Source organism: Vidua chalybeata, chromosome 16 (assembly GCF_026979565.1).
Source record: "Vidua chalybeata isolate OUT-0048 chromosome 16, bVidCha1 merged haplotype, whole genome shotgun sequence".
Taxonomy (NCBI): domain Eukaryota; kingdom Metazoa; phylum Chordata; class Aves; order Passeriformes; family Viduidae; genus Vidua; species Vidua chalybeata.
In genome coordinates, this window is record NC_071545.1 from 3,079,529 (window position 1) to 3,105,177 (window position 25,649).

The following is a 25,649-nucleotide window of genomic DNA, read 5'->3' on the forward strand; positions in this document are numbered from 1 at the left end:
TGTTACTTAATCTCACTCCTGCTGTTGCATGCACCCTGTGGAGCACCCAAACCAGCCAGATACACATCTGCAGCTGGAAATAAGGGCCTGAAAAGCCTCAGAAAATTAGAGGGTGTCTTTAATCCCTGAAATCCACATACAGCTCAGAGGCAAACACCACAAACAGCAACTGTAAAAAACATGAGACTGTCCAGTCAATGGAGTTTGTTCCTCTTTGAAGTGTGACAGCCTTTTCCTCCAGGAAGGTGCTGAATCCACAGTCTGATCTTTGTAGGGCCGGATTCTCTGCTCTCTCTGTTTAAGAAAGAAAATACTTGTCAGTGACAATAATTACTGCATGCTGGGCTTTTCTCACCACACTGCCATGATGGTCCAGGAGGGACCAGCCAGTGCCAGCACCCTGAAGCGGCTGGCTGTTGTTAGGGCACACATTTTATTACACTGGATCTTGAAAATACGCCAGTGTTGAAAGAAGAATAAAAGGTAACTGTGGTCAAAAAGGAACAGTTTTTAACCCAGCTACCTGGAGCAGCAAAACAACACAAGGCTTTGGACAAGCTGCTCTTACCCATTCTTCAGCCACTGTGACTGTTTCTAAAAGCATAATTTAAAACTTAGTAAGCCTGAGAGTCTTGGCCACATCTTGTGTTTGTGTGCACAACTTCCTCAAAATAGCAGTATTAATACCAGACTTATGTCTGCATGAGCTAGAAACCCAACCATGCTTCTGACAATGATTTCCAGACATTTAAAAAGCCTAAAAGTAAGCAAGGTCCTAGAAGCAATTGCAGCAGCAAAGAACACTGTGTTTAATGAGTCTCAAGACAATGTAGAAGCAGATTGAGAGTCTAAACATAGAGTCAGCTATTCCTGCTGCTGCTCCCAGTGTATGTTACCTGAAGTAGCTGAATTACCATTCCCTGCCCTGAGAATAGCACAAACAACACTGCCAGGATCTGGAAACAGGCACCAGCCCCGTGCAGACATTCAGAAATACTCTGCCAGCCAGCAGAGAGCAGCAGCCTCAACGCCATGGCCTGGGGAAGATGAGGAACTGGGAGCTCTTAATGGACATTTGGGACTCACCGCACAGGTTACTTCCGAAGCTTCTTTATGAAGCTGACCTCATCCCGGTTCCTGATGCCATACCTGAACACAGAGTTGTGCTGTTAAATGCCAGCTTCCCAGGAAAAAGAACCTGTGAAACCCTACAGCTTCATCTTTCCCAGGGACAGAGGGACTCCTACAATCCCATGCTGTGCTCTACTAGAGGACACATTAAAATTCTCACTTGTGTATGCGGGATGGGCTGCCAGCATTGAAGGATCTGCTCATCTGCCTTTAACTGCAACAACCCCTTAAATGCAACATCTGTCACCCAGGCTCACTCTTCCAAGGACAGCTTTGATTAGGGCTGTCTTACTGAATTTTTAGTGCTTCAGACCACCTTTTCTCGCTGGTCTGCAACAGGCTGGCAGACACAGCACTGCAGGGAAGTTCCTCACTCCTCGCCTCAAGTATGGGCAGGGAAACCTGGGAGTCACCTGTCAGTGTTACCAGACTGTTACCAGACTGTCTGAGAGGTGGCTGAACAGCTCCAAAGATCAACACCCGTCCTTGGGTTTCCTCTTTGCTTGGCATTCTTCATAGAATCACAGAATGTTACAGGGTTGGAATGGATCTCACGGACCATCCAGTCCCAACACCCCTGCTGTGGGCAGGACACCTCTCACTAGGCCAGGTTCCTCAAAGCCTTATCTAACCTGGCTTTGCCCACTGCCAGGGCTCGGGCAACCGCAACCTCCCTGGGCAACCCGTTCCGGTTCCCTGCTCTTTCCTATCCTACATCAGTATCTGTGCCGAGCTGAGTAACTGTAACCATTCTGCAGGAGTTTGGGAGGGATGGCCAAGGGTTCTGTGGGGTGCTCTGCACTGGCTGAACCCAGCACAGGATGGTGCTGGCTGAGGATGAGGAACCCCCCAAGGCCAGCCTGTCCTGCAGAGAGCCTCTCAGTCTGCCTGTCCCACTTCTGTGGGCAATGCTGTCCCACCTTCCAGGCAATGTGCAGTACAGGACCCCGATCCAGGGCACAACCTCCCAGCTCAGCCCTGCCCGTGGGGATGCTGCGTGGGCCCCTCTCAGCCCCCCAGCGCTGACTCGGTTACTCACTCTCTCAGCTTCTTCCTGTCATCCGCCAGCTTCTCTCCATTGTACGTTAGGTGGTACGTCCTCCATATGTACTTCCTGCGGGACAAACACTCAGGGGCAGCCGCGGGAGCGGCACCGGGCTGGGATGCGCTCCCGAGCCGCCCGCCCGGCCCCGCTCACCAGCTGAGGTGCTGCACACCGCCCTGCCGGGCCTGCCTCAGCTGGATGTGCCGCCGCAGCGCCTTCTTCAGCTCCAGCACCGAGGCGTTCTGCACCACCACCACGGCTGCGGGGCGGGGAGAGCCGGGTCAGGCCCGCCGCGCCCCGGCCCCCGCCCGCCCCCGCCCGGCCCCGCACGCACGCACGGTCTCGCCGTCCGCCTTGCACACCCGCACCGTCATGGCCTGCCCGTACTCCAGGGCCACCTGCGAGCCGATCTCCTCCGCCGTCACCTGCGGGCGAGTGACCCGGCCGTGAGCCCAGCCCCGCCGGCCCGGCCCGGCCCGGCCCCCGCGCCCCGGGCCCACCTGCGGGGGGAGGTCGCAGAGCAGCGGGTCCTGCAGCAGCCGCGCCAGCGCCGCCTGGAACAGCTCCAGCACCTCGGCGTGCGCCAGCTCCTCGGCCGGCTCCTCCGCCGGCTCCTCGGCCGCCATCGCCGGAAGGGGCGGGCGGCGCGGCGGAACCGGCGATGCTGCTCTTCTGCCCGGCCTGCGGGAACGTGCTGGTGGCCGAGGAGGGGCCGCGCTGCCACCGCTTCGCCTGCACCACCTGTCCCTACGTGCGCAACGTCACGCGGAAGGTACCGGGGCGCGGGCGGCGGGGGCGGCCCGGGGCGGGGGCCCGCCGTGCCCGGTGCCCGCTGAGCCGCTCCCGGTGCCCGTCCCGCAGGTGACGAGCAGGAAGTACCCGCGGCTGAAGGAGGTGGACGATGTGCTGGGCGGCGCCGCGGCCTGGGAGAACGTGGACTCCACGGCAGGTAGGGCCGGGCCGAGGGGCCGCGCGCGGGGCTCGCTCGGCCCTGCCGGCCCCTCACGGCGTTCTCCCCGCAGAGCCGTGCCCCAAGTGCGAGCACCCCCGCGCCTACTTCATGCAGATCCAGACGCGCTCGGCCGACGAGCCCATGACCACCTTCTACAAGTGCTGCAACCCGCAGTGCGGGCACCGCTGGCGGGACTGAGGGGCCGCGGGGAGCGGGGATCGTGATTGCTGCTGCTCCTGCAATAAACGGGCACTGCGGGCAAGCAAGCGGCTGCTGCGTGGTTGCTTTGGGCCGGGCAGGGAGGGCAGACAGGCTCCAGCGGGGTGCTGTGCCCGTAATGCACACAGGACAGGGGTGATAAAGTCACAGCGAGAACCCGTGTTGAAAACAGAGACAGGTCTGAAGGTAGCCGAGCTGAAGCACGGTGAGGAAACCCCAGCCCTGAGCACAGCACAGCACGCAATGCAGAGGTGAAGTGTTACCACCGTGGCCTTACAGAGAACCAGAAATGAAAAAAGGGGCGTTTGCTGTGACCTGTGAAAATCCTGTCAATTAAAGCAGGAACTACAAATTACACACTGCAACCAGTTACTGATAAAAGGAGAATGTGCTTCAAGTAGGATCACGTATTACTCGTGTTTTAACATCAAGCTTTATTCTCAGTTTAAATACATTCAGAAGTAAAAACGATAAATAACTTATTAAAAACATGATGGAGCACAAATTGTAACATTTAATCTCCATGGACTCTCCCTCCCACAGGCTAAGCCAATTTCCTATGACCCAGCTTTACCCCTTCTATCCAGGGATAATCTGCACCCATTTATTCCAATTCATGTCGCAGGGGAACACTCTCCCCAGCCTGAGAGTACAGTCTATCGTGGGCTCGTAGTAGATGGTTGGGCTTTCACTCAGTTTGGGATTCTGTAGCTGTTCTTCCACAACTGGCTGAGAAAAGAGTGACACTGGGGATGGCTTTTTCATGTAGAATCGTCTGATGCAACCAAGAGTTTCCAAACCCTGCAAAAAAAATTTGCATGTTTTAATTTGGGCAGTTGTAGCCAAAAAAAAAAAAAAAGAAAAAGAAAAAGCTGTGAATGCTGCTCTAGCTACAGTGTGCTCAGAAATGTTGGACAATTTATGCCAAAAGTGGCTTCACTTGGACCCCTGAGGAGCCCATGATTACAACAAAAAGGTAAAAAGGATAAACAGCTTAATAAAACCATGCAAGCTCTGGCTACTAGATCTATCTATAGCTAGATAGATATAACTAGATAGATCTAGTTACTTTCAAGCACAGTGATTGATACATGGTTACTGACACAGAAGGTGCTCAGAAAGCGATGTCAACATTTAGGACCAGTTACAAAAAATCTAAGGCTGCTCTAGATGACAATCCCAGAATTATGCGCCAATCGTTGTTAATGGTTAATAGGTGTATGACAAAGCTCTGTCTGTGGTTTCCAAACCACTTCTTAGTGAATTTATTGGTGCAGAAGTTAGATTGAAGTTCTCCATTCTATAAAATATAGAGGTAATTAATTGTTTGATTTTGTGGGTTTGAATTCACATTGCCCAGGGATCCATACTGGAACAGCCAGAACAGGATATACACGACTGGCAACACTGCCAGCTGGCACTGTCACCACAGGGTACAAGCCCTGGGGGAAAAGTGGCACAGGGACACTGGAAAATGGATTTCCAGTTAGCAGGGAAGTCATGCTTTTGGGAAGGCCTGCAGCATTACTGCTCTGCTTCAGATTCTGAATAGTTATAGCAAAAAAATAGAAATCAAAGTTCCATTTCCAAAGTGGTGGCAACTGAATGTCAAGATGTGGGAATAAAACTATGAGAAATTCAAAATTTTCTTGCCATCTTTTGTCTGACAATTAAGGACCTGTAGGCAGGTCAGAAGGTCTGATTTACACATTGTCTAGCACAGACACATTTCAGTTTGATTCTCATGACAGATTACCCATCTAGAAGGTATATAAGAAAAAAATTAAGAATATTTGGATTATCTGTGGTGACTGGGGACTGGAACCAGAGGATCTTTAAGGTGGCTGAGCAGCTCCAAAGATCAACACCTGTCCTTGGGTCTCCTCTTTGCTTGGCATTCTACACAGAATCACAGAATGTTACGGGGTTGGAATGGACCTTACAGACCATGCAGTCCCAACACCCCTTCCAACCCAAACTATTCCATGATCCCGTGATTACCACTGCATTAAACAGTCAATTTCATGGTGACAAGCCCCCACTCTTCAGCAAGTACCTGGACTTCCACCTCCCTGTACATCCCTTTCAGAAGCAAGCTCAGACTGTAACGCCAGTGAGAGCAGGGGTAAAGCCGGTTTCCCTCCGGCAGCGGAGGGGCTCTGGCTGTGCTTCAGTGGCACTGAAGGGAGCAGGGTGCTTTGCCCGCTTCCCCGGGCCGGCTGGCTGTACCTGCAGGATCTCCAGCACGGCCACGGGCTGCAGGACGCCGCTGTAGTGCTGCAGCAGCCCTGCCTGCGGCACGCCCGGCTTGCTCATCACGTGGTAGAGCACGGCCTCCATCATCCCCTTGCACACCGGCTTGTTCAGCTTCCCATCCACGATCCTCCACGGCCTCCCGATGAAGGAAACGTTCTCACAGGCCCTGCCAAAGTCAGGGAAAACGCGGCTGTTGGGAATTCTTCGGGATAGTTTTCTCATAATTTCAATTTCTGCCTAATAGGGGTAATAACTGCAACCATTTTAACACAAGTGTAAATCCTGTGGCTGCTCTGAGCAAGGGCTGGTGCTGCTCTACCAAATCTGCATTTTTCACCCCTTTTAGCACCATTACAAACCCAGCAGCTGCCCTGGGTCTCGATGAACAGGGAAGCTTTGTTTGGCATTATCTCTAATATCCTCCAAAAATTATCCAAGACCTGCACCACACAGCAACAGTGCTCTGATGGGAAGCAAATGCCTCCTTTTTAGCATTTTGGTGTCCAAAAGACAGTCCCTGCATGGAAATTGCCATTTCTCATATTGCAGTTCCTGGGCACCTAGAAGCTGGCACTGGGCTTATTTGTACAGTAAAATCAGTTTTGGTCCTCTGATATTTGGAGCTTGTTGGTTTTTGGGTAAAAATATCTATCAGAGACATTTTTTCAGCATGCACAGGAGCACAAGGAACATTAACAGGAACAATGGAGTGGGGTTTCTCCATCACTGCTCATCAGAGCATAAAACTGAGGTTTCCAAACCACTGCTTCCAGTACTCTTTTGGCAGTGCCAAGTGTTTGGTATTCTGCAGACATCTCTGTTACTCACTGGTCCCTGGCTGCCTGGGAGACATCTGTCATGGAGCTTCCTGGAAAGAAAAGGACACATATTTTCTAATTAACTCAAATTCCTTATCTAATGGAAGGAGAGTTAAAGGTGGCCAACCTGTGACGTGCAAGAGCTTGCTAGAAAACCACAGCAGCAAACTACTCCTGCTCTCAGTTTTGGGGAGCTCTGAGCTGCCCCTCTGCCCTGCCTGCAGCACACTCTTCCCACACCTCCTCCCACAACCACATCTCTTTACTCAACCCCACTTTTTGTGGTTCCTTTCCCCAGTCCCAGCAGCTTTTACTCCTGGAAGTCTGATGCTGTGGCTGAACCATGGTGATTGTATGGGCTGAAAGAACTGAGGTTCACAGAGAGCTGTGCAGGGTCTCAGCCTGGAGCTCTCCCAGGGGTCTGGGTCACCTAAAGCTCCTGGAAATCCGAGGGATGTAGGGCAGAGCTCCAAGGAGCTGGAGATGTGAGTGCAAACTCAGGATTCCAGCAGAGCTCAGTTTCAAAGCAAAGGCTGTCTTCTGCAACTCCCATTACATTATGTCATGGGTTTTAATTAGACAATTACTTAACGAGGTATTCCTACCACACCCAGAGGGTAACAGCTTTGGCTTAAGCACATGTAAATATTCACTGGCCAGTGAGAACTCTGTGTTTGATAACAGAACTCCTGTTTTTTCCCTCCTATGCTACAAACAAGTGAAGGATATTAAATCCAGGAAAGCACTTCAGTAGTTTAATTTAAGAACTGCTGAGGTCTCTTCTGTTTAGACAGGCCTTAGTGCATTTCCTGCAGGAAAGCTCCAGTTAAACAATCCCAAGCTGTGGGATGTTAGGGATCACCCCCTGGACCTGGGTACTGGCAGGGCTTGGCAAGGTACCACAGGAGCAGTGAGCTTGTGGTTCAGTCCGAGATTAGAGCTCATAAAAACCAAACCAAAATTAAATCCCCCACAAACTACTAAATGTAAAGCTTGGCAAGAACTACTAGCTATTAGAAAACTGGCAGTAAAAAGGAAAGAAAAATGAAGTCCAATTGGGTTACAAATGAGGCTGTTAAATCTCACTGGCATGTGCTGCTTCCTGGTGAATGGTTTAATGAGTTTAGGACTTTCAGCCATGGACATTCCAGCTAAATGCACACCAGCAGTGCTGTGTTTTCTGGGCTTAGAGATGCCTGACCTTTGGACTGAAGCCAGAGATGAGAAACTTCAGATCCAAATTATACCGAAAAAGTTTAAGACATGGAAACAAGTTTCTAAGGAAAACATACTTCTGGACTAGTCATTCCAGCAAAAGGCACAGGAAGGATTATGTGAAGTGTTTGAAAATTTGGAGATCTTCCAGATGAGTTAGTGTTATGCCAATTTATCTGTGAGAGAAGACAATCTCTCCAGTACAGCTGCATAAAGAATCTAGGATTTGCTTATAAAGTGGAGCTACTGGTTTGGGACCAACTGTTGATGAGCTGGTTTGTATTTCAGGTATGCAGAGGGTTCTCCATACCTTTAGAGACTCCTGGGTTCTCCTGCAAGCAGGAAAGATCATCCTGCTCACTGGCTGATTGTTCAGGGATCTGCTCGCTGTGCTCAGTGCTGAGCTCATCGGTCTCTACTTCACGTTCTTTGTCCTCAGAACAAGATTTATCTTGTTCCTTGTAAGTGTCCACATCCACAGCCTCTGGAGCAGGCTCTGGAAGTTCAGCTGGTGGTTCCAGGGAGCCTCCTCCTGCAGCTTCTTCACCTGCAGTAACAGCTTCCTTCCTTGGGACAGGCTCAGAAACAGCTGCATCCAAGTTGCTGCCATCTGCGTGTGCCAGAGCAGGCTGTGCACCCTGGCAGAGGTGACTGTCACCCTGAAGGACGTCAGTCTTGCATCTCTTCCTCGGGGGCTCCTCATCACTGGCACACTGTGTGTCTTTTCCCAGCTGCTCCTCTTCTCCCAGACATTCCTGTCCCTTCCCTGGCTCCGAGGGCAGGTGTTCCTGTGGCACATCTGGGAGAGCAGGGTCTGCCCCTGGCTGCTCAGCATCCTCTGCTTTCTTCAGGCACACTGAGCGTAGCAGCCAGGGCTTGGCAAACACTATTGCCACCAGTCTGACAGTGTGGCCTCCTACTTCTAAAACCTGCTGCATTTCAATGAGGTCCTGTAAAAAACAAACAAAAAAACCCACAACAAATTATCTCAGGAGCTTTCACTGAAAAATGTCACTTTAACCCAGTGTCACGGAATTGCCATGATTTAACTGGCAGCAAGGGAGGAGTAAAGTTTAGTAGAATATTCAATTTTGCCTCCAGCTGCACTGAAGTTGAAAAGATGTTTTACCTCTAAAGCTTCCTGAAATTACAGCATGAGATGTTTTTCTTCAGCTTAAAATAAGTTAAAAATATAACTGGGAACAAGTACTTTGCTTCCAAAGGTTGATGTTAGCACCTCTAGGTTTCTGAAACAGTTCATTCCTATCTTTGATTAAGTGCTGCTTTAATTTTTGGCCTTCCTAACTTTGAGGCAAGATTGCTGTCAGGTGTGGTGTGTTTCTCCTGCCTAACATAAATAACTCTGTTCCATTTATAGCTGCTTCTCACAGCCTGGAAGCTCGTCCTGTTCAAGGGAATACTGAGCATGCAAACATTAATGTATGGAAAGCAGCTGGCTGTAAACCCACCTGGATGTACTGCTCCAAGCTCCTGCTGCGTTCAGCTTCCACCTGCTCATAACTGCAGAAACGTTTGCTCAGCTCAGCTGTGCAAATCCCAAAGTGGGAAGTGGCCTCTATGGCCTTCCTGATCTCCAGAACAGCCGCCACGTCCCCGGGGCTGTACCCGTAACGCTCTGTACACTCGTGGAGAAACTTATCCACCTCATAGTTTTCCTCCTGGATTTTTATCAGCCTGGTGAAAGTTTCAGGGAGGCAGGAGATGCCCACAGCCATGTGACCCAGCAGGGAAGGAACTGCAAATAAACCACGGGAGTTTAAGCTGTGAAACAGCAGTTACTGTGCAACATCCTACAGGAAGACAAACACATTAGAGGTGTTCCAGACCAATTAAAAACAGAGCTCAGCTTTCCCTCTTCATTTTGCAGTTCCCTTTTTATTTTCTGCCTTGCATATCTGTCTGAAAAGACCTGTAAAGAGGAGCAAACTGGTTTACACGGGCTCACCCTCCCAGCAAAAGGAATTGTGGCTGGAAGGCAGTGAGCACCTAGAGGAGTTCTCTCTAACACTGGGTCAGCTCAGCTCTGAGTTAATGAGGGAATCTTCTCCTTTTTTCTTGAAGAAGGTCAAGTGAAAATTCTAGGGCAAGGAAATGCTGTAGAGGACACTTTTAATCAAGAAATCCACAGCAGAAAGCTGTTGGCCAGATATGGTTTGAACTACCACCTGTCAATGCTTTAGACAATTAGTTCAACAAAGCATCTCTGTGTTCAGTGACAGGTCCAGCACTCCCCAGAGTGACCCCCTGTACAGAGTATCCACAACTGAAGCCATGGAACTCCTATCCCAGTCCTGGCTGATGAGGGTGCAGCTCTGGCACTGCTCTTCCTGCTCCCTTTTACAAAGAATTTCTGTTTTACCTCTGCCACAACAGCAATGGAAATGGGTAGGGGCAGCACTAAATGATTTCAGCTGCAGAGCTCAAGGCTCTGGATACATTTGCATTACAGCTGAAAACAAGATGCTCTTTAAGAAGGGGCAGTGCTGATGAACTGCAGAGAGTCAAGCTCCAAATATTATAAAAATGTTTAAATTACTGACGTAAGAGGCCAGACATTGGACACCACTACTTCAGGCACTTGCATGAGACAATTAAATGAGAATTTCCATTCAAGGAGCTCTGAAAGATTTTCTTTTCTCTTTACAGAAGAGAAAGCCTGGCTGTGACATCATATGGTATTTTAAGTTGTTGAAGGGACTGAAAAACCTCCTGGAGAGGGTTAACAGAGCAGAGGACAGATTGCAGTAATAGTTTAACACAACATGAAATAGGGGCAAGGCCTTGTTACCAACAAAAGTCTGAGTCACCCATCTGTTTTAAGTCAGGAGAGAAAGCTTTACAGACTTGATGTGTAATGAAAACAGAATGTTCCTGTCAGGGGGCTTTGTTTAAATCAATTCCTCAGCAGGTGAGCTCACCATCTCTCCTGCTTCAAGCCAGCAACTTCTGTGCACTTTAGGCCAAACAGAACTAACCTGGAGAGCTGAGCCTTCCTGGGATGGGGGTACATCTGAGCCTGACCTTCACCTGGCAGGAGTTGACCACGATGTTGTCACTGGGGCTCAGGTTGCGTGTGCTGACGATGCCAGGGGAGTAGTAGCCTCTCATCAGTAAATAATTGGTGTGAGAGGCCTGGCGAGGTTTCACTTCGATTCTGCGCTTGCCTCCAGAGCTCTCATCCAAGTCGTCATCGTCATCGTCCTCGTCCTCCAGTCCTTCTTTTCCCAAGCTACAGCAAACACAGGAGGGTGGATTTGTTTGTTGGGTTTTTCCCAAAAGAAGGAAGTGATTCGTGACTCTGAGCAGAGCAAGGACACGGCACTCCTGCACTCTGGGCAGCTGGGGCAGTGTCCACACCAGGCTGATTCAGAGCACTGAGAACAAGAACTACAGAAAAGGAAATACCCTAAAGGTCCCTGGGAAAGGAAGCTCTGTTTTTTTTTGCAAAATATGTTGAAATGAACCCAAAATATCTCAGCTCTTTGGTTCAGCAGATGCTTCATCTTGAAGGAACATCTGTTAGACACTGAGAGCAGGAGGGATGCCACAGGATGGGGCAGACTGTTTATTTTTCAGGGTGAAAAGGAGGAGAGAGAGTTACAGATTTCAGTTACTTTAAAAAATAATAATTAAAAAAAACACCAAAAGCCAAACTGCAGACATCCTCCAAGTAAAGAAAAGAACAGCAGTAACAGCCAGGATGGATTTCCCAGAAACAAACTTAGTCAAACCAACACTCTTTATTCTAGGACATGACAAGAGCCACTGTGGATAGACCTGAAGGCTCTGAACAACCTGATCTAACTCTGAAGGTGCCTCTGTTTCAAGTAGATTATGCCAGAGACTATGAAAGGCTTCTTCCAACCTTTTCTATCATGAATTATAACTTAAGTACCTTCTTTTAAAATATATTTAAAATTGAAAGGGAACACATCACTTAGTAAAAAAACAATGAGTGCACTACTCAAGATGCCCCTACTCAGCAATGGGACCAGGCCAGGTCTCAGTGTGTTTTTGTTAATGACCTGGCTGATAAAACAGCTCATTCAGCTTGCACAGGATCACCCAACTGAGCACACTGCAAGTACATGAGCAGCTGGGATTTGCATTCAGAACATCTCCAGCACACTGGAGAGTCAGCCTGGAAAAGAGCAGGGAGCAATTGCCTATGACAAATGCATGTTATTTATATTAGAGTACTCTGCATCTGTCCCTCCACACTGAGAGGGAACAATTAACCAGATAAAGGAAAAGAAACTTGTTAGGTGAGTCACAACAATCATAAGCTGTGCATGGATCACTGCACTGGGGAGGTTTGGCTGCTTTTTTTTTGGCAAGGCTGTGGCCCTTCAGAATCTTGGGATGCATTAGCAGGTGTTTCACCTATATAACAGGAGGGAATTAGCACAGAGCTGCCTGCAGGAGCATGGCTTTTGTTTTTTGACATCACAATTCAGTGCAGAAGAAAATAATAAGAAAGACAGAGAACTGGGTAACACGAATGAAGTGAAGGAACTGAAGCTACTCATTTTGAAGAACAGCATGCTATGGGAGAGGGACCACGATAATATTTCTCAAGTAGGAATTAAGCTGCCCTAAAGAGAAAAAGAACAAAGTATTTTCCATGCTTATTCACAATAGGAAGCAGCAGGTCAAACTACTAAGAGATTTTAGTTGCACTTTTAAGAAAGCACATAATGACTGTAAGGAAAAGGGCTCACAAGAAAATTAAATCCAAGAGGAGACAGTGCACAGAAACACTGCTGTGGTGAGAGATTCTACTGATAAAGCTGAAACCTTGTTACCAACCCTCTCAGTCTGTGACATGCCAAGGCACAATGCTGATGGAATGCTCCTGTAGCACCCAGTGCTATCCTTTCCATTCTCTGATGGCACTGAAGTGCCAAGCAATTGAAATGTCACATATGAAGACAATTGCAGCCCAGGGCTATAATGACAGACACTGACTTAAGTGCCATTAAGTCTCCAGAGCACCTCCTCAGAAATAAAAATCAAAACAATAGCACAGTAAAAATGCTACAGTGCAGTGCAGGAAATGCCAATTTCTATTTAATTTCATCCAAGTTATCCCCTAACTGTATTCTCTAATAGAAATAACAGCATTTACCTTTTTATCACTTCATTTTCCACCATAGAGCTGTCCACCACAATGATCTGCTCTGGGATTCTCACATTCACAGCCACCAGTCCCAGGGAGAACAGAGAGAGCATGGCTACACACTGACCACCAGGGCCATCCATGGGAAATGCCACCATGCCTTCTGATGATGCATTTTCTTCATCTTTAAATGAGAAGTTGTGTGGCTGGTCTGATTTTTCAGCATCCTTGAGCTTCTCCAGGAACTGGAAGGATTCCGTACAAATGGTACTGGGGAAGCGCCACGTAAAAACTCTGCACAAAAACACATAGAAGCACAAATCCTTCAAAATCTGCTCTGAGAATAAGTTTTGTAATTATGGTAGCACAAAAGAGCCACAGTTGAAGTTTCATTCTAGAGCTGGTGACCAAGTAGCTTCCACACCTGCTTTCACAGTCCTTTTACTGTTTCCAGAACATTAGGTGTTTATGCACTGTGTAAAGGTCAGGTAGCATACAGCAAATAAAAACCAAAGCTATCAACATCTGCTTCACAGGAGTGCTAAAGAAATCTGCCCACCACATCTACAACTGTGGTGCTGCATCTCCTCCCCTCTCCATGTGTCTCTGAAGTCCTGCCCAGCACCCTTGGCTCTATGCCCTGACTGCTCCCCATGTAAGATGTGATGTTAGCTTCACCTTCACCTTCCTCTGCACCCTCGGCTGAAGGTTCCTTGCTCTGGACACTTCTCCTGTGCTGCCACCTCCATGCCACGCTTGGGCAGATTTTTTCCTCTGCTCCAAGCCCAGCAGCGTCCCCCTGCCACCCACCTGTAGTAGCTCTGGGACAGCTGGTAGGACATGGGCACGAAGGGCAGAGCGCGGCTCTTCTTGGGCCCCAGCGAGTGGTTCACCCTGCGCCGGTTCACCAGGCTCCTCCTCTGGCACTCCAGGAAAGCCTTCACCAGGATGTCATCCCGGTACTCCTGGTACAGCCGGAATGTCTGCAACACAGCCCAGTGACAGCTCTGCATCCCCTGCTCCAGGTCATGCACTCAGGATGAAAATCATCCATAAAAATTCACTTTACTCCTCTGTTCCTTCTACAGCCTTCCAGACTTGCCATGGTAAATGCCAATTAAATTAACTTCATATTCAAAATGGGACTGGGCTCCCACTGGAATTACAGATGTGAAAAATGCTCCTCTGCCACACATTTTGGTAAATTCTTCCCCTCTTTTCAGCAGGAACACTTGGTTCTGAGAGCCTGGCTATCCAGGTTCCACTCTTGCTTATGAGCTGTTAGACTCCCTTTGAACCTTGACCTTACTTAAGCACTTGACTGATTGATGATTTCTTTTTGTAGTCCACAACACAGAAAGAGAGATCCCCAACACCAGTGCTAGCTGGCTATTAGGATTGTTTTTATGATATCTCCTCCAGAACATTCCAGCTGCTCAGGTGGGCACTAAAGCATGGTATAGATTGACCCACTGGAAGTGATGTGGAGCTTATTTCATGTGGTTTTAGGGAATTGCTTCAACCTCACATCTTGCAATCTCATCCTCAGAGAGAAAACAACAAACTAAAAATCTTCCTAAAATATATGCTTTCCCAAAAGCAGAATACTCCCCACAGAATGGATACAAATCCAAGTTTCTGAGTTTCTTTTCTCCCATTTGAAAAAGGAATGTGCAAAGGGAGGGAGGAGAAACTTTAGAGTTGTATGACCAAAAGTGGATGTGGCACTTGGTTTAGTGGTGGCCTTGGCAGTGCTGGGCTGTTCCAACCTAAACAATTCCATGACTCTATAAGCAGTTAAGTTTGGTCCAGACACTGTACCTGAAATGACTGGCAAGATTCCATCTGGTGATCTGAGAGTGCCAGTGTGCTCTGAATCAGATTCTGCAGCACTAGGAAATGAATATCATAAATACTGAAAGAAAAAAAAAAAAAGAAAAAAAGATTTATTCCTGGTGATTTTTGAACATGAGGTATCCATTAAACCAGAACAAAAATCTACAAACTCCATCACCTGCTTCTGGAATAGATGCATAGAGGCACAAGATCTACAGCTGAGGATCATTCATGTAAAGGAATCTGTTACATTTTCCCTCACCTTCTACCCCCGATTTTTGGATCAATCCAGATAATCTGACACAAATTTCTCCCTGATAACATCTCCTGCTCTTAAGATACAACATCCAATAGAAAATGTACAATTATCCCAGTGATAAAATAATTTTGAGGTTATCTAGATTATCATTTTATCTGCCAAATCTATGTCAGAGGTCCCTACAGTCTTGTCAAAGTATTTTTTTTTTTGTTAATAAATTTATACACTGCAACAAACAGATGGAAACCCTGAATTAGGACACTGTTTATATGACTTCCACAGATGGGAGGGGCTGATGTGGCCTGATCCTAATGAGGAAAATGGTGCTACTGCTACTCACCTGCTCAGATTATCCTCTTTTGGGCCTTGATTTGTGTCTTCTCCGATTGCCAGCACTCGAAATCTAGTTAAGGGAAGGGATAGGAGAACACTGGAACCAGATTTTCTGTGATTTTCTGTGATTTTGCATCAGCCATGAAGCCCAGAGGCTGATGAGCACAACTGCTAACGAGGCAAATGCTGGGCCAGCCCAGGGGACTGTGTGCTCCAGCAGCCCTCAGCACGAGGGTCAGACAGGAAAAGAACTGTCCAGATCCATCTCCACTCAAATATCTGTTGACAAGGAGATAAAACAATGGACAGGAGACAGTTCTAGCACTGAAAGGATTTGTCATTTTATTGAGGTTTTGGACTTCCAGTTATGGCCAGCAGCACTTTTGCTGTAATGCACAGCTCTTCCCAAAATAAGAAAAATTACAAAGGTGCTAAATTTGTTATCATAAAATGGTCTGAGACATAATTTTTCCACATTGCTTTTCAAGTGTTAATCATCATGAAAAAGCTTAATGACCTGGAGCTGGAGAATGCTGTACAAGGCTGAGTGCTCTTCCTTATCAATACTTTTAGCAGCACTGAAATGATTCAGCTGAGCAACCAGCTACAAATTGTGATAGAAAATGGGGCCAGTTAATCTGAAAAACGCTGTATTTCTACTGCAATGAAAGTTACACCTGAGTAGCATCATCTCTAACACCAAGGCTGAGGACTTGACAATTTAGGAAAACCTGCTGTAGTGAATTTCTGGTTTAAAAGTCGTATTTAATTATAAAAGTCTTATATAAGCAATAAGAATGGTTTGAAATCAGCAAAATTGTGCAAATAACTGAAAATCACTTACATGTATTTAGGAATTGTGGGTGGGAAAGAAACACTGCTGGTTCTATTTAGTAAAACTTTTCTTACTAAGGGTACAAATACAGAGGGTGTAAATCATGCCCAGAGAAGAGACCTGCTCTGAATTGCTGTCCCCTCTCTCACTGCCTCACCCCCTGCATGTGCAGAGCCAAAAGCACCAGGATTAAAATACCTGGCAAAGAGTTCCTCCAGAGTGTCAGGAATCTCCAGTTTGGGGTTCCCCAGGGTCGAACTGAATTTCTCTTTCAGTCTTTCCACAAACTCTTTAAACTCATTTGCACAAACCTTCGAAAAGAGGAGACAGAAATGTCATCAAACTCAATTCCTTAGAATGGAAAAAACCCCTCTACTTTTAAAGTGTGCCTGAAAATTCTTGTAGCAATACTGAATGCTGAAGTCAGAAGCAGTCCAACAGCCAAGGCAAGGCAGGGAAAAGCTCGTGCAGTTTGTGTTTGCTGATTCAGTGAACAGTTGCAGGTTCCATCTGTAATCAGCTCACAGCTACAAGCCAAGCACCATGAACATATGTTCTAAGACAATTTCCTGAATTAACAGCAAGATCTCTTACTAGAGCTATGTTTAAGCTTCTGCTCAAGCCCTGCAGGCTTTTCCATGTTCTCCATGAAGTGTTTGCACAATCATGGCTTGGAGAACACCTGTTACATGAGAGGAATGATCTCTGGAAACAAGTTTCTATTTAACAGTCTTTGGGGATGGGGACACATATTTGTTTTAGTGATATCTCATCAGTGAACAACTGCTCTTCCTTTAAGCAACAGGAATCTAGCAACAGAACTGATGGGCTTTTCTGACAGTGGTATGAACTGGCATTCCGAGATAAAAATCTTGCTATGACACTGTCCTTGTTCTGAAAAAAATTCTGAAAACCAAAATGGAATTGCTTGCACTGAAAATGTAAACAACTTTTCAATTTGAAATTATGGTTCATTTAAATGAAAAATAAAAAGAAATAAAATCTTTTGGGTGCTCAAATCAAGTCTGATAAAATTTGCTTGTGTTCCTGCACTCGTTCACAGAAGCTAAGGTGACAGTTCAACACACAACTGGAATAAAAATTAGAAATTACAGAACAAAAACATTTTCTTGCTCAGGTAACAATGTGGCTGAAAGGATAAAAAAACAATCAGCAGAGATGTTTAGTCAAGGATATTTATAAACAAACACATTGAAAACACAGTGGGTTTTGCACAGGGGGTTGTTTATGTGCCTTTGGAAAGCTGCCCTGTGTCCACTTTATCTCAAACCAGCAATGATGCTGCATTTTTACAACGATGCTATTTTAAAAATAGCTAAAGGTTCAAGGGAGAGAAAAGACATGAAATCACAGTGCAAGTACTCAGTAATCCAAACAGCATAAAGTACTCTATGAACTTTTGGAATACTTTCCTCCTACCTGTGGATCTTCATAATTATTTTCTCTGTTCATGAAATCGTCAATGAGAGCTTTATCTTGGTAAACCTCAGCAAGGCAAACTCTGCAAGAGATACAATTGAAGGTGTTGCTCAGAGCTCAAAACAGATCTGACAGCAGCAGGGTGCAAGCAAGATGAAATTTTTAAGTGACATGAAACAAAAGAAACATGTAGGAGGACCATGTCCCTCCAGGAGAATATAGCCTATATGTAGAACACAGAAAACTTCTTACTTGTAATTGAGGTAGGTCTGTGGGTTTCTGACAATGTAGCGGGCTCTGCGTCCCACGGAATGGGAGGTTTTATCCAGAGACTCCTCGAAGCTGGAGTGCATCAGGTCCCTCACCACCTGCCAGGGCACAAAGGGCCCTTTCACCTGCCAGAGGAACAGAGTGTCTGCAGTTAAACCTCTGTGTGCACACACATGGTGAGAGCAGGATGCAGTCCTGGCAGGTGAAATGTGTGTGCAGCACCCAGCAGCTCCACGCTTGTCAGACAATACCCTTTTCTGACCCAGAGATGGGGCAACTGAGAGGCGTTGTCAAAACTTTCATTCCATTTTCAGTCTCATGAGAAGGCTGAGACAATACAGGTGTTATAATTCATGCCATCACAATCAGAAGCCAACCATTTCCTAATTACAATACACTATAAGTGTTTCTTGGCCTATCAGCTTTTGCCACGCCATGCTGTAAATGCCTTAAAGCCAATTATCTGAAATTACCCCTCGTGGGTATTACTACAATGCATCTTTCATAGCTCTATTTCTCCAAAGTATCTAGTCTTCTTTGCAAAGCCATCCTTTGAAGATGGATTTTTTCTAGTTCAATTTCTCTCTCAATGGTATCTATCCTATTCTATAGCATTTCTAAGTCAGCATTTCTTATCTCAAAGTTTGCATACAGATGCACACTGCGTGGGCCTTCTGTCAGGCCCTGACAACTCTCTACAAATCCATTTCCCATATTTCCCCTCTCTCTTGGACAGAAGGAACTTTGATGGTCTTGTTCATCATTTGTTGTGTACAGTGAAGGACATAAGGTACTATCACTAACATTGTTATGATAATAATCAATGCACATAAACTTACTTTGTAAAGCTCTTTTAGCTAAGGTGCAAAACTCTAAACAAGTCGCTTAACCATGATCCGTCGTTTGTCTTGATTTGTCAAATCTCTCAGTTTTTGAAGTTGTTTGTGGATGGATACTGAATGGTTAGACAAGTTCATACAACAGTCTTTCAAAATCAGCAGTGCTCCCACCTTGGCATTGAGCACGTGGCTGGCAATCCTGCAGAGCATGAGCAGGCTGTCCTCCTGCACCGTCCAGGTCACACGCAGCCGCGTCATCCTCAGCAGGGCACTCTGGTCAGCCTTGTCGTGGTAGCGCAGCCGTTTGCTTTTGTCTGCAGAATCCTCTTCTGACAAACCCAGGGAAACAAAAGAAGACATTTATCTCAGCACCTTATATTCTGATAACTCAAAGTTCTAGCACAGGCTCAACACCAGTTCAAGTTTGTAAGAATGAGAGACAAGCAGAGAAGGAAGTTGCAGTCCAGAAGTGAAATGCAGCAATAGCTCCCCCAGGCATGAGAAAACAAACACTTTAATTGGCAAATTGACAACCTAGAGCATCATTCCATGAGGAATCTTTAAGCCAGCTATCAAGAGCTGATAATGGATTGCAGGGAGCTGCCGGGGCACAGACTCCATGAGGATTCCTGCAGCCGTGGCTCACACACAGCTCATGGGACACCTGAGCCTCCCCAGCGACTGAAGCGGCCCACAGACATGGCCACAAAGCTGCCCTGTCCCACACCCTCTTTGCCAAAGCAGCTTCCTGCAGGCCTAGGCATAGTAAAGAATGCTGCTTTTTCCTGTTCTTACCTTTCTTTTTCTTCTTTGTCTTCTTTCCAACATCTTTCCTAAGCCTCTTCCTCTTTTGGCTTTTTCCACCTCTCACTCGTTTCGTTCTATCCTGGGTTGGTTCTTTAGTTATTTCAATACATTCCTCTTTCTGGATAAGTGACTCTGATCCTACCTTTGCTTCTCCCAAAATATTAATTTTGTTACCTAAAATGACACATATTTACAGCAGTGGAGCTTTTTAGCAATGACATTCTACAATGTTAATACAAGGTATAGAGACCAAATGACAAATTTCAGTAAATTAAAAGACAGATGCCCCCTCAAAATTGCTCTTTGTTAGTCCTGTCATTTCATGCCCCTTCTCAGCAGCTCACAGAATAAATTCCTACATTAATGAGGAACCATCAAGTAATTAAGCCTAGTTTACAGTGCACAAACACAAGGGAACAGAGCTGAGGTTTTACATTCAACCTGAAGCATTTTTCCCTCCTTAGCTCAAACATTAGGCTGGATAACAGTGCTACAAAACATCGGTCCCTCTGGACTTTTGGCAAACTGCACATCAGAAATTACAAAGGATAGAAATTATTGTTTTATAAGAATTTATTTACACATCTATTTTACAGCCCCAGAAGTACTCTAGATCATTGTAAGGAGACAGGACCAGCCCATGTTATCAATACTAGATAAAAAATTATTGTTCCATATAGCCAGTAATAGAGAATGAAATAATTTATCTGTTTTACTGCCCCAGGAACATCCCAGATTACTGGAAGGAGAAAAGAACAACCCACACCCTTGATGCTGGGTTTGACAAAGGCAGGAGGAGCAGTCTCAGGCCTTACCTCCAGTACTGAGAGGCAGGGAGTGTTTGGTGAGGAAGGTTTGGAGTCTCGCTGTCAGCCCATTTTCAGGAACTGTATTTTCCTAAGACAACACAACTTTAAAAAAGGTGACATACAAAAGGGATTCACTGGTTTTAACAACAATCTACTTTTATAATCTGAGTAGTGTCAGAAAGAAATTTTCCATTTAAAGGAAAAGATCCCTGGCTATAAGAAAGAACTCATTTGTATTATTACTACCACACATTAGACTGGCTCCAGAGATTTTCTTAAATCACACTGGAATGACCACTAGACTGTGAAGGTTAGAAATCTCCTCAAGTTTAAAAGCAGTAATTACTGGAAAAGAAATGATAATTTCTTTCATTGCTACAGAGGCTGAGCAGAGTTTGCTGTAAAACAGTGTTAACATTTTACATTCCAAAGAACTTCTAAAAAGCACAAAACCAAAATGCAAACACAAACACTGAGTAAACACCTCCTATAGTACATTCTGCCCATCCTAAATCTGAGCCTGAACCAACTGCAATGTATTGGGAGTTCTGCCATTCTCTGCTAAACCCATTTCTCTCATGTGGAGTTCACTGGGGGCAGAAGTTGGTCACAAGATGTGGAGAGGAAAGCAGAGACCAAAGAGCTGCTGGAGGTTGTGTTACTGCTCAACAATGAAGTGACTGAACAACAGACAGAATTAAGAGTGAAATGATCCTGGCTGAGGGAAATAAATTAGCAACTCTAATTTTACATCCACTGATAGGCTCCGATTTGCACACTGCTTAGGGGAGAGTAATTACAGGCAGTTCTGTGAAAGTCCCTGCTCAATGCCTGGTAATGGTGAAAAAGCAACAAAATATACAGAATTCTTAGGGAAGTAAAGCAACACTAAGCAGCTGAAAAAATCTGTGCTGGGGCAACCTTAAAGCACTCTCAGATTGTATTTCCACTTTAAAAAGGACAGGTAGAACTGTCACAGGTTAAAATAAAGGCAACAAGAATGATTAAAGACAGGACAGTTCCATGCTGGAAATAGTAGATGTCAGTCTTAAGAAAAGGTGATGAATATGAGAGACATAAGAGTTGTTTACAAAAATCCAGTGAAACAGTAAGAAAAATGAAGAATGTATTTTTCACAGCTTCCCACAGTTCTACAATTACTGGGGAGCTTAAGGCATCAAAAGGAAGTGATGGCACATACCAGGAATTTGAAACACTTTGCCACAGGAGGCTGGAGATAGTAAAGACTTACATATGCTCAAAAAGCAGACAAATTAATGCCAAAGAAAAAAGCTATTACTGGTTTGAAACATCAGCCCCAGATTTAGAATGGCCTTGAGCTAAAATTGCAGACAGCTGGGAGAGCATTCTGAGGAAATATCCCTTGCTCTTACAAGTTTCCATCAGAGACAGGACATTAGCCAGAATTCTGATTTACATGTGTTGGGTTCCCTAGTTGTTTGTGGTTTTTTGTTTGTTTTGGGATTTTTTTTTTCTTGTGTATTTCCTTGTTTTGGATATTTTGCTTTTTGTCTGACAACTTCTACATTCCAGAAAGGAAAGAGGAACCACTGAGTAGTGTGAACTGCTTGCTCATTGCTCCTTTGGCTGAATGCACTAACAAATTCATGGTCAAATTCAACTCTCAAATAAAATTTATGTCCAATTCTTTCGTTCACTTCAGCACCAAGATTTGTGAACGTCTGGCACTCATTTTGTTCCAGTGCTGCGAACCCTTACTGAGAGCATGCAAACAGTAAGAATTTGGTGCCACTACCTCAACTTCAGGAACATTAAAATTTGGAGAAGTCACTCCAGTGTATAAATCTTAAATACCCACCTTCCTGGTCTTGTTGATGATGTAGCTTGTCCAGATCCAATTGCGTTTCAGATGCCCATAAAAGCTGGAATCCAGACCTGCAGCTCCCAGCCCATCTCCAGGGATGGATCCATCATCAACCACCTCTCTGCTGCCTCTACCAGCAAGAGGAACAAAACCCACAGGAATTATTTTGTACAGATTGCTTCTCAGAGCTCTTAACTGGTGTGTGTGCAATGTGCAGAACTCTCCCCTTCCCCTCCCAGTTTAGGGGGTAATATTACAGCATTAATTATTTCCCAAAACTGTTTCTTTATCTTAAAGATGTCACAGTCACCCCAGCCTAACTGCAAGTAAACACCAGAAATCCAATTTAATAGATTTACTGCCACAAAAACAGACCATATGCAGAAGATCAAGCAAGGATCAGTGGAACTGGGTCCCTCAACTCCATTTTTTTTTTAAGATAACTAGATATATCCACCTGCAACATGGAACTAACTGAAAATACTTTTAAACAGACTGTTTATTGAAACAGAATAGAATATTGACAGAGCTAAACCAGAGTGCACAGCACAAATCAAAAAAAAAATTAGCTGGGGTTCTGCATGGCTGTCACAAGTTGTGAGTATGCAATCCTCCCAGGTATTCTGGGTGTGATTAGGCAGAAGATTAAATGCTCCAGAGATCACCTTCAGATCACAGTGCACATTAGAAATTAATCTACAACCAATTACAGCCAAGTGCAGCACAAAGGGACAGGATTCAGACACTGGGGAGCTGCTGAAGCTACTTGAGATACCATGATATAAAGCAAAGGAACAGAAAACCTTTCCATTTGTTACTCCTGGCATTCAGGGTACTTGGGAAGCATTCCCTCCCAACTCTGCTCTCCTCAGGACTCTTGCAACACACATCTGTACTGCTCTGGAAAGAAATCCCAATCTGTTCATCCCATCCCTCCAGAACACAACCTGCTTGGCAGCCAAGTTATTGGGAACATGACACAGAACTACAGCTCCTTGGACTCAGTTCACCTCTGACCTCCACAGAACACCCAGCTGAGATGCTGCAGCCTCAAGGGCTTTTGCTATTGAGTAACATCCTCAGCCCCTGCACAGTTCCTCTGGCCTGCCCTGCTCCAGCAGCTCGTGGGGGCCAAGGTGACCTACGTGGTGTATTCCAGCATGGCACACTTTCGCTCCAGGTTGTGTTTGTTCACTGCTGACTCCTGCTCCTTCTCCACATCCAGGGCAGTCTCCTCCTCTGCAAGGCTGCTCCTCTTTGTCCGAGGACAGCGGACAACTCCTGGACAGACAAAGGGGTTTCACTCTCAGCATGACAGCTCAGAATTCAACTTATCTTCAATCCACCTTGCTCTGGCAAACTACTGCTCCCACATAGTGCTGCCATTTTTACCCCTTCTCAATACAACATGCCTGCTTCTCACAGAGAAGTGCTACTGTCAACTCTGGTATTTCCAACAGGGCAGCAATGTTTTGAACACAAGTGGATCACAACTTCATACGATTATATGGACACAGGTCCCAACTTTTTTTTTTTTTTTGTTTTTTTTTTTTTTTTTTTTTTTTGAGATGCAAGAACAGGACAGCATTCCGAAACAGTAGAAGTGGAAAACCAGAGCCTGGCTCAAGTTTTAGGAAGGGAAGAGGAACTGTGGTGTGCCCAGAAAGGGCAGAGACGGTGCTCAGGAGGTCCAACTGTGCCATACCCAGGGGTGTGTTCAGGCAGACACATTGCAGATCAAACCAGAAGTTCTCCACGTCCTGCAGGGTGTTGAGGACGTAGCAGCGCCGCTCAAAGGGGCGGCTGCTCTGTGCCAGGTTGTAGTGCAGGTCACAGATGGTGGTGTCCACAATCACAGCATTTCTCTTCATGTACACAAACACCTGCCAGACACAGCACAGCTCGGGCTGTAAACATCACTGAAACTGCCTAATTAGCAGGACACACCAGCAACTTAGGACTGGACAGTTTCTGTCTTTGCTGTTTTTAGCCACTGCTCTGACAGAGGCCACACCCATTCCCACACTATTGCACTGTATTCCCATATTCCCTTGACAGCAATTCAGAAGTTTCCTTTCTAGATTTAGAACAGTTTCTTTTCTCCCTTGTGCACAGAATATTCCAAGTTTCCAGAGAGTGGCTATTTACTGCAAGTCCTCACTTGGGATTGGAATGGATATGTTTGGGGCCTCATTACCTTTCTTAGCCTCATAAGTCTGGTCTGCTTTCTCATTTGCAGGTGCTCTCTATCTAAAAAGATGCATATGAATCTCATTATTTTACTCTGATCAGTCCCTTTGTTCTCTGTCAGACATCCAAGCTTAACACCTTGATGGAAAGGAATGTGTCATACTCATTTTTCATTAAGTCTTGCCAGTCTGGGACCTCCTGGATCATTATTGTGTGCAGTGTTCAGCATTATACATTTGAGTAGTTCCCTTCTAGAGGAAAGAGGTGAAGAATTACCTTCACAACTTACAGTATCACTTGGATCTGGAGATTTGCACATACATCCGAATCATCAGTATTTCATTTAAGGTAATTATGAACCCCAGATCTTGAGAGATTAATGAAGAGTAACTGCCTTTGATTTTTTTTTAATTACCTGGTCTTTGTCTTGAAACTTCTCTGTTGGGCCAAACTGCAGCAGTCCCATGTAACATAATCTCTGAAGGTTTTCTACCACTGAGAAGATGTACCTCCTGTAGCAATGGTAGGAGTGTTACAATTAGCACTCATGAAAACAGAGAAGTGATACCAGAAAATCCAACATTTTCATGCAGCAACCTGAGCTTTCAGCAAACCACTGAGTTATAGAATTTCTGAAGTGGTATTTTTGCTTGAATTATCAACCTATGAAAAACATGTAATACTCCAAGGGTCCAAATTTCCTTTCCTAAAATCATAAAGCCAATGTTTTTAACCAAATACGAAGCAAAATTTTGCTAGTAAAAAAGAAAATTAGCCAGAAATAACATCTGTAAAAATGAATTAAATATGGTCAACAGCAGATCTGCAGACAATTTTATGTTATGTAAAGAAGACAGGAGGAAGAAAACATGACTGTTAAATACAGGCCTTCATATGTGTATGTATGAAGAACTGGGCAATGATTCTTGGAGTTCAGATTGTTTAAAATTACTGTTCCAAGAAACTGCTTTCAGTTGCTCAAAGCTTTGGCAGAGCAAGAAGTGCAGCATTTTCCATCCTGCATACCTACATCTATGGCAAAATTCTGGCAGTTGCAGGAACCTTCTGCAAGATTTAGTTTCTGAGACAGTTTGTAAAAAATTAGCTTTGCCCACATTTAACTTCACTAAGATCTAATTAAATGCAGTTAAACGGGAGTTGGATTTTGGCAGGAGTTTTCTCTGCGGGTCAGAAAGATCAAGCTTAGAAATTTGGCTCAGTTAGAAGTTTTAGTGAAAAGAGGCTGAAGAGACAGCTTGGTTATGTGTCATATTTTTTGCATCAACCCATCAGATGGAGCCTGCAGATTTCAGAAAATGCCATCGATCCAGTTTCTAATTGCTAAGATTTAACAATAGGTTTGGAATTGCAAACCTGGGCTCCCCACGAGCCTTGGCTGCTGATACTGC

At 45.5% G+C, this 25,649-nt stretch overlaps 3 protein-coding genes across 4 annotated transcripts in view; 1 reads left to right on the forward strand and 2 right to left on the reverse strand.

Moving 5' to 3' along the window:
* Positions 1–100: 100 nt before the first annotated feature.
* SNRNP25 (small nuclear ribonucleoprotein U11/U12 subunit 25) lies at positions 101–2,802 on the reverse strand. Its single transcript, XM_053957773.1, has 6 exons — positions 2,677–2,802; positions 2,511–2,601; positions 2,330–2,435; positions 2,171–2,245; positions 1,087–1,149; positions 101–294 (listed from the first exon to the last, which is right to left on the reverse strand). The coding sequence occupies exons 1-5, from the start codon at positions 2,800–2,802 to the stop codon at positions 1,095–1,097; spliced, it is 453 nt and encodes a 150-aa protein (XP_053813748.1). The 3' UTR covers positions 101–294; positions 1,087–1,094.
* A 35-nt stretch (positions 2,803–2,837) lies between these two features.
* On the forward strand, positions 2,838–3,390 carry POLR3K (RNA polymerase III subunit K). Its single transcript, XM_053957774.1, has 3 exons — positions 2,838–2,948; positions 3,038–3,125; positions 3,199–3,390. The coding sequence occupies exons 1-3, from the start codon at positions 2,838–2,840 to the stop codon at positions 3,324–3,326; spliced, it is 327 nt and encodes a 108-aa protein (XP_053813749.1). The 3' UTR covers positions 3,327–3,390.
* Positions 3,391–3,761: 371 nt separating this feature from the next.
* GTF3C1 (general transcription factor IIIC subunit 1) overlaps positions 3,762–25,649 on the reverse strand; it is a 38,311-nt gene continuing 16,423 nt past the window's right edge. For both annotated transcript variants that reach the window (XM_053957755.1, XM_053957754.1), the window contains exons 18-37: positions 24,656–24,752; positions 23,756–23,933; positions 23,196–23,331; positions 22,045–22,180; positions 20,211–20,292; positions 19,384–19,569; positions 18,760–18,917; positions 17,732–17,874; positions 17,480–17,561; positions 16,238–16,350; positions 15,212–15,274; positions 14,598–14,691; positions 13,587–13,759; positions 12,786–13,070; positions 10,633–10,886; positions 9,106–9,392; positions 7,947–8,586; positions 6,432–6,471; positions 5,577–5,769; positions 3,762–4,148 (exon numbers count right to left, since the gene is read on the reverse strand). In XM_053957755.1, coding sequence (XP_053813730.1) covers positions 3,927–4,148; positions 5,577–5,769; positions 6,432–6,471; positions 7,947–8,586; positions 9,106–9,392; positions 10,633–10,886; positions 12,786–13,070; positions 13,587–13,759; positions 14,598–14,691; positions 15,212–15,274; positions 16,238–16,350; positions 17,480–17,561; positions 17,732–17,874; positions 18,760–18,917; positions 19,384–19,569; positions 20,211–20,292; positions 22,045–22,180; positions 23,196–23,331; positions 23,756–23,933; positions 24,656–24,752 — 3,562 coding nt within the window. In that variant the 3' untranslated portion in view covers positions 3,762–3,926. The remainder of the gene's footprint in view (positions 4,149–5,576; positions 5,770–6,431; positions 6,472–7,946; positions 8,587–9,105; positions 9,393–10,632; positions 10,887–12,785; positions 13,071–13,586; positions 13,760–14,597; positions 14,692–15,211; positions 15,275–16,237; positions 16,351–17,479; positions 17,562–17,731; positions 17,875–18,759; positions 18,918–19,383; positions 19,570–20,210; positions 20,293–22,044; positions 22,181–23,195; positions 23,332–23,755; positions 23,934–24,655; positions 24,753–25,649) is intronic.

Coding starts and splice junctions, on each gene's coding strand:
- POLR3K (XM_053957774.1), top strand. CDS start 2,838: ATGCTGCTCTTCTGCCCGGCCTGCGGGAACGTGCTGGTGGCCGAGGAG. Junction 2,949..3,037: donor TGCGCAACGTCACGCGGAAG/GTACCGGGGCGC, acceptor CCCGTCCCGCAG/GTGACGAGCAGGAAGTACCC. Junction 3,126..3,198: donor GAACGTGGACTCCACGGCAG/GTAGGGCCGGGC, acceptor TTCTCCCCGCAG/AGCCGTGCCCCAAGTGCGAG.
- SNRNP25 (XM_053957773.1), bottom strand. CDS start 2,802: ATGGCGGCCGAGGAGCCGGCGGAGGAGCCGGCCGAGGAGCTGGCGCAC. Junction 2,436..2,510: donor GGCGGACGGCGAGACCGTGC/GTGCGTGCGGGG, acceptor CCCGCCCCGCAG/CCGTGGTGGTGGTGCAGAAC. Junction 1,150..2,170: donor GACAGGAAGAAGCTGAGAGA/GTGAGTAACCGA, acceptor CTCTGTGTTCAG/GTATGGCATCAGGAACCGGG.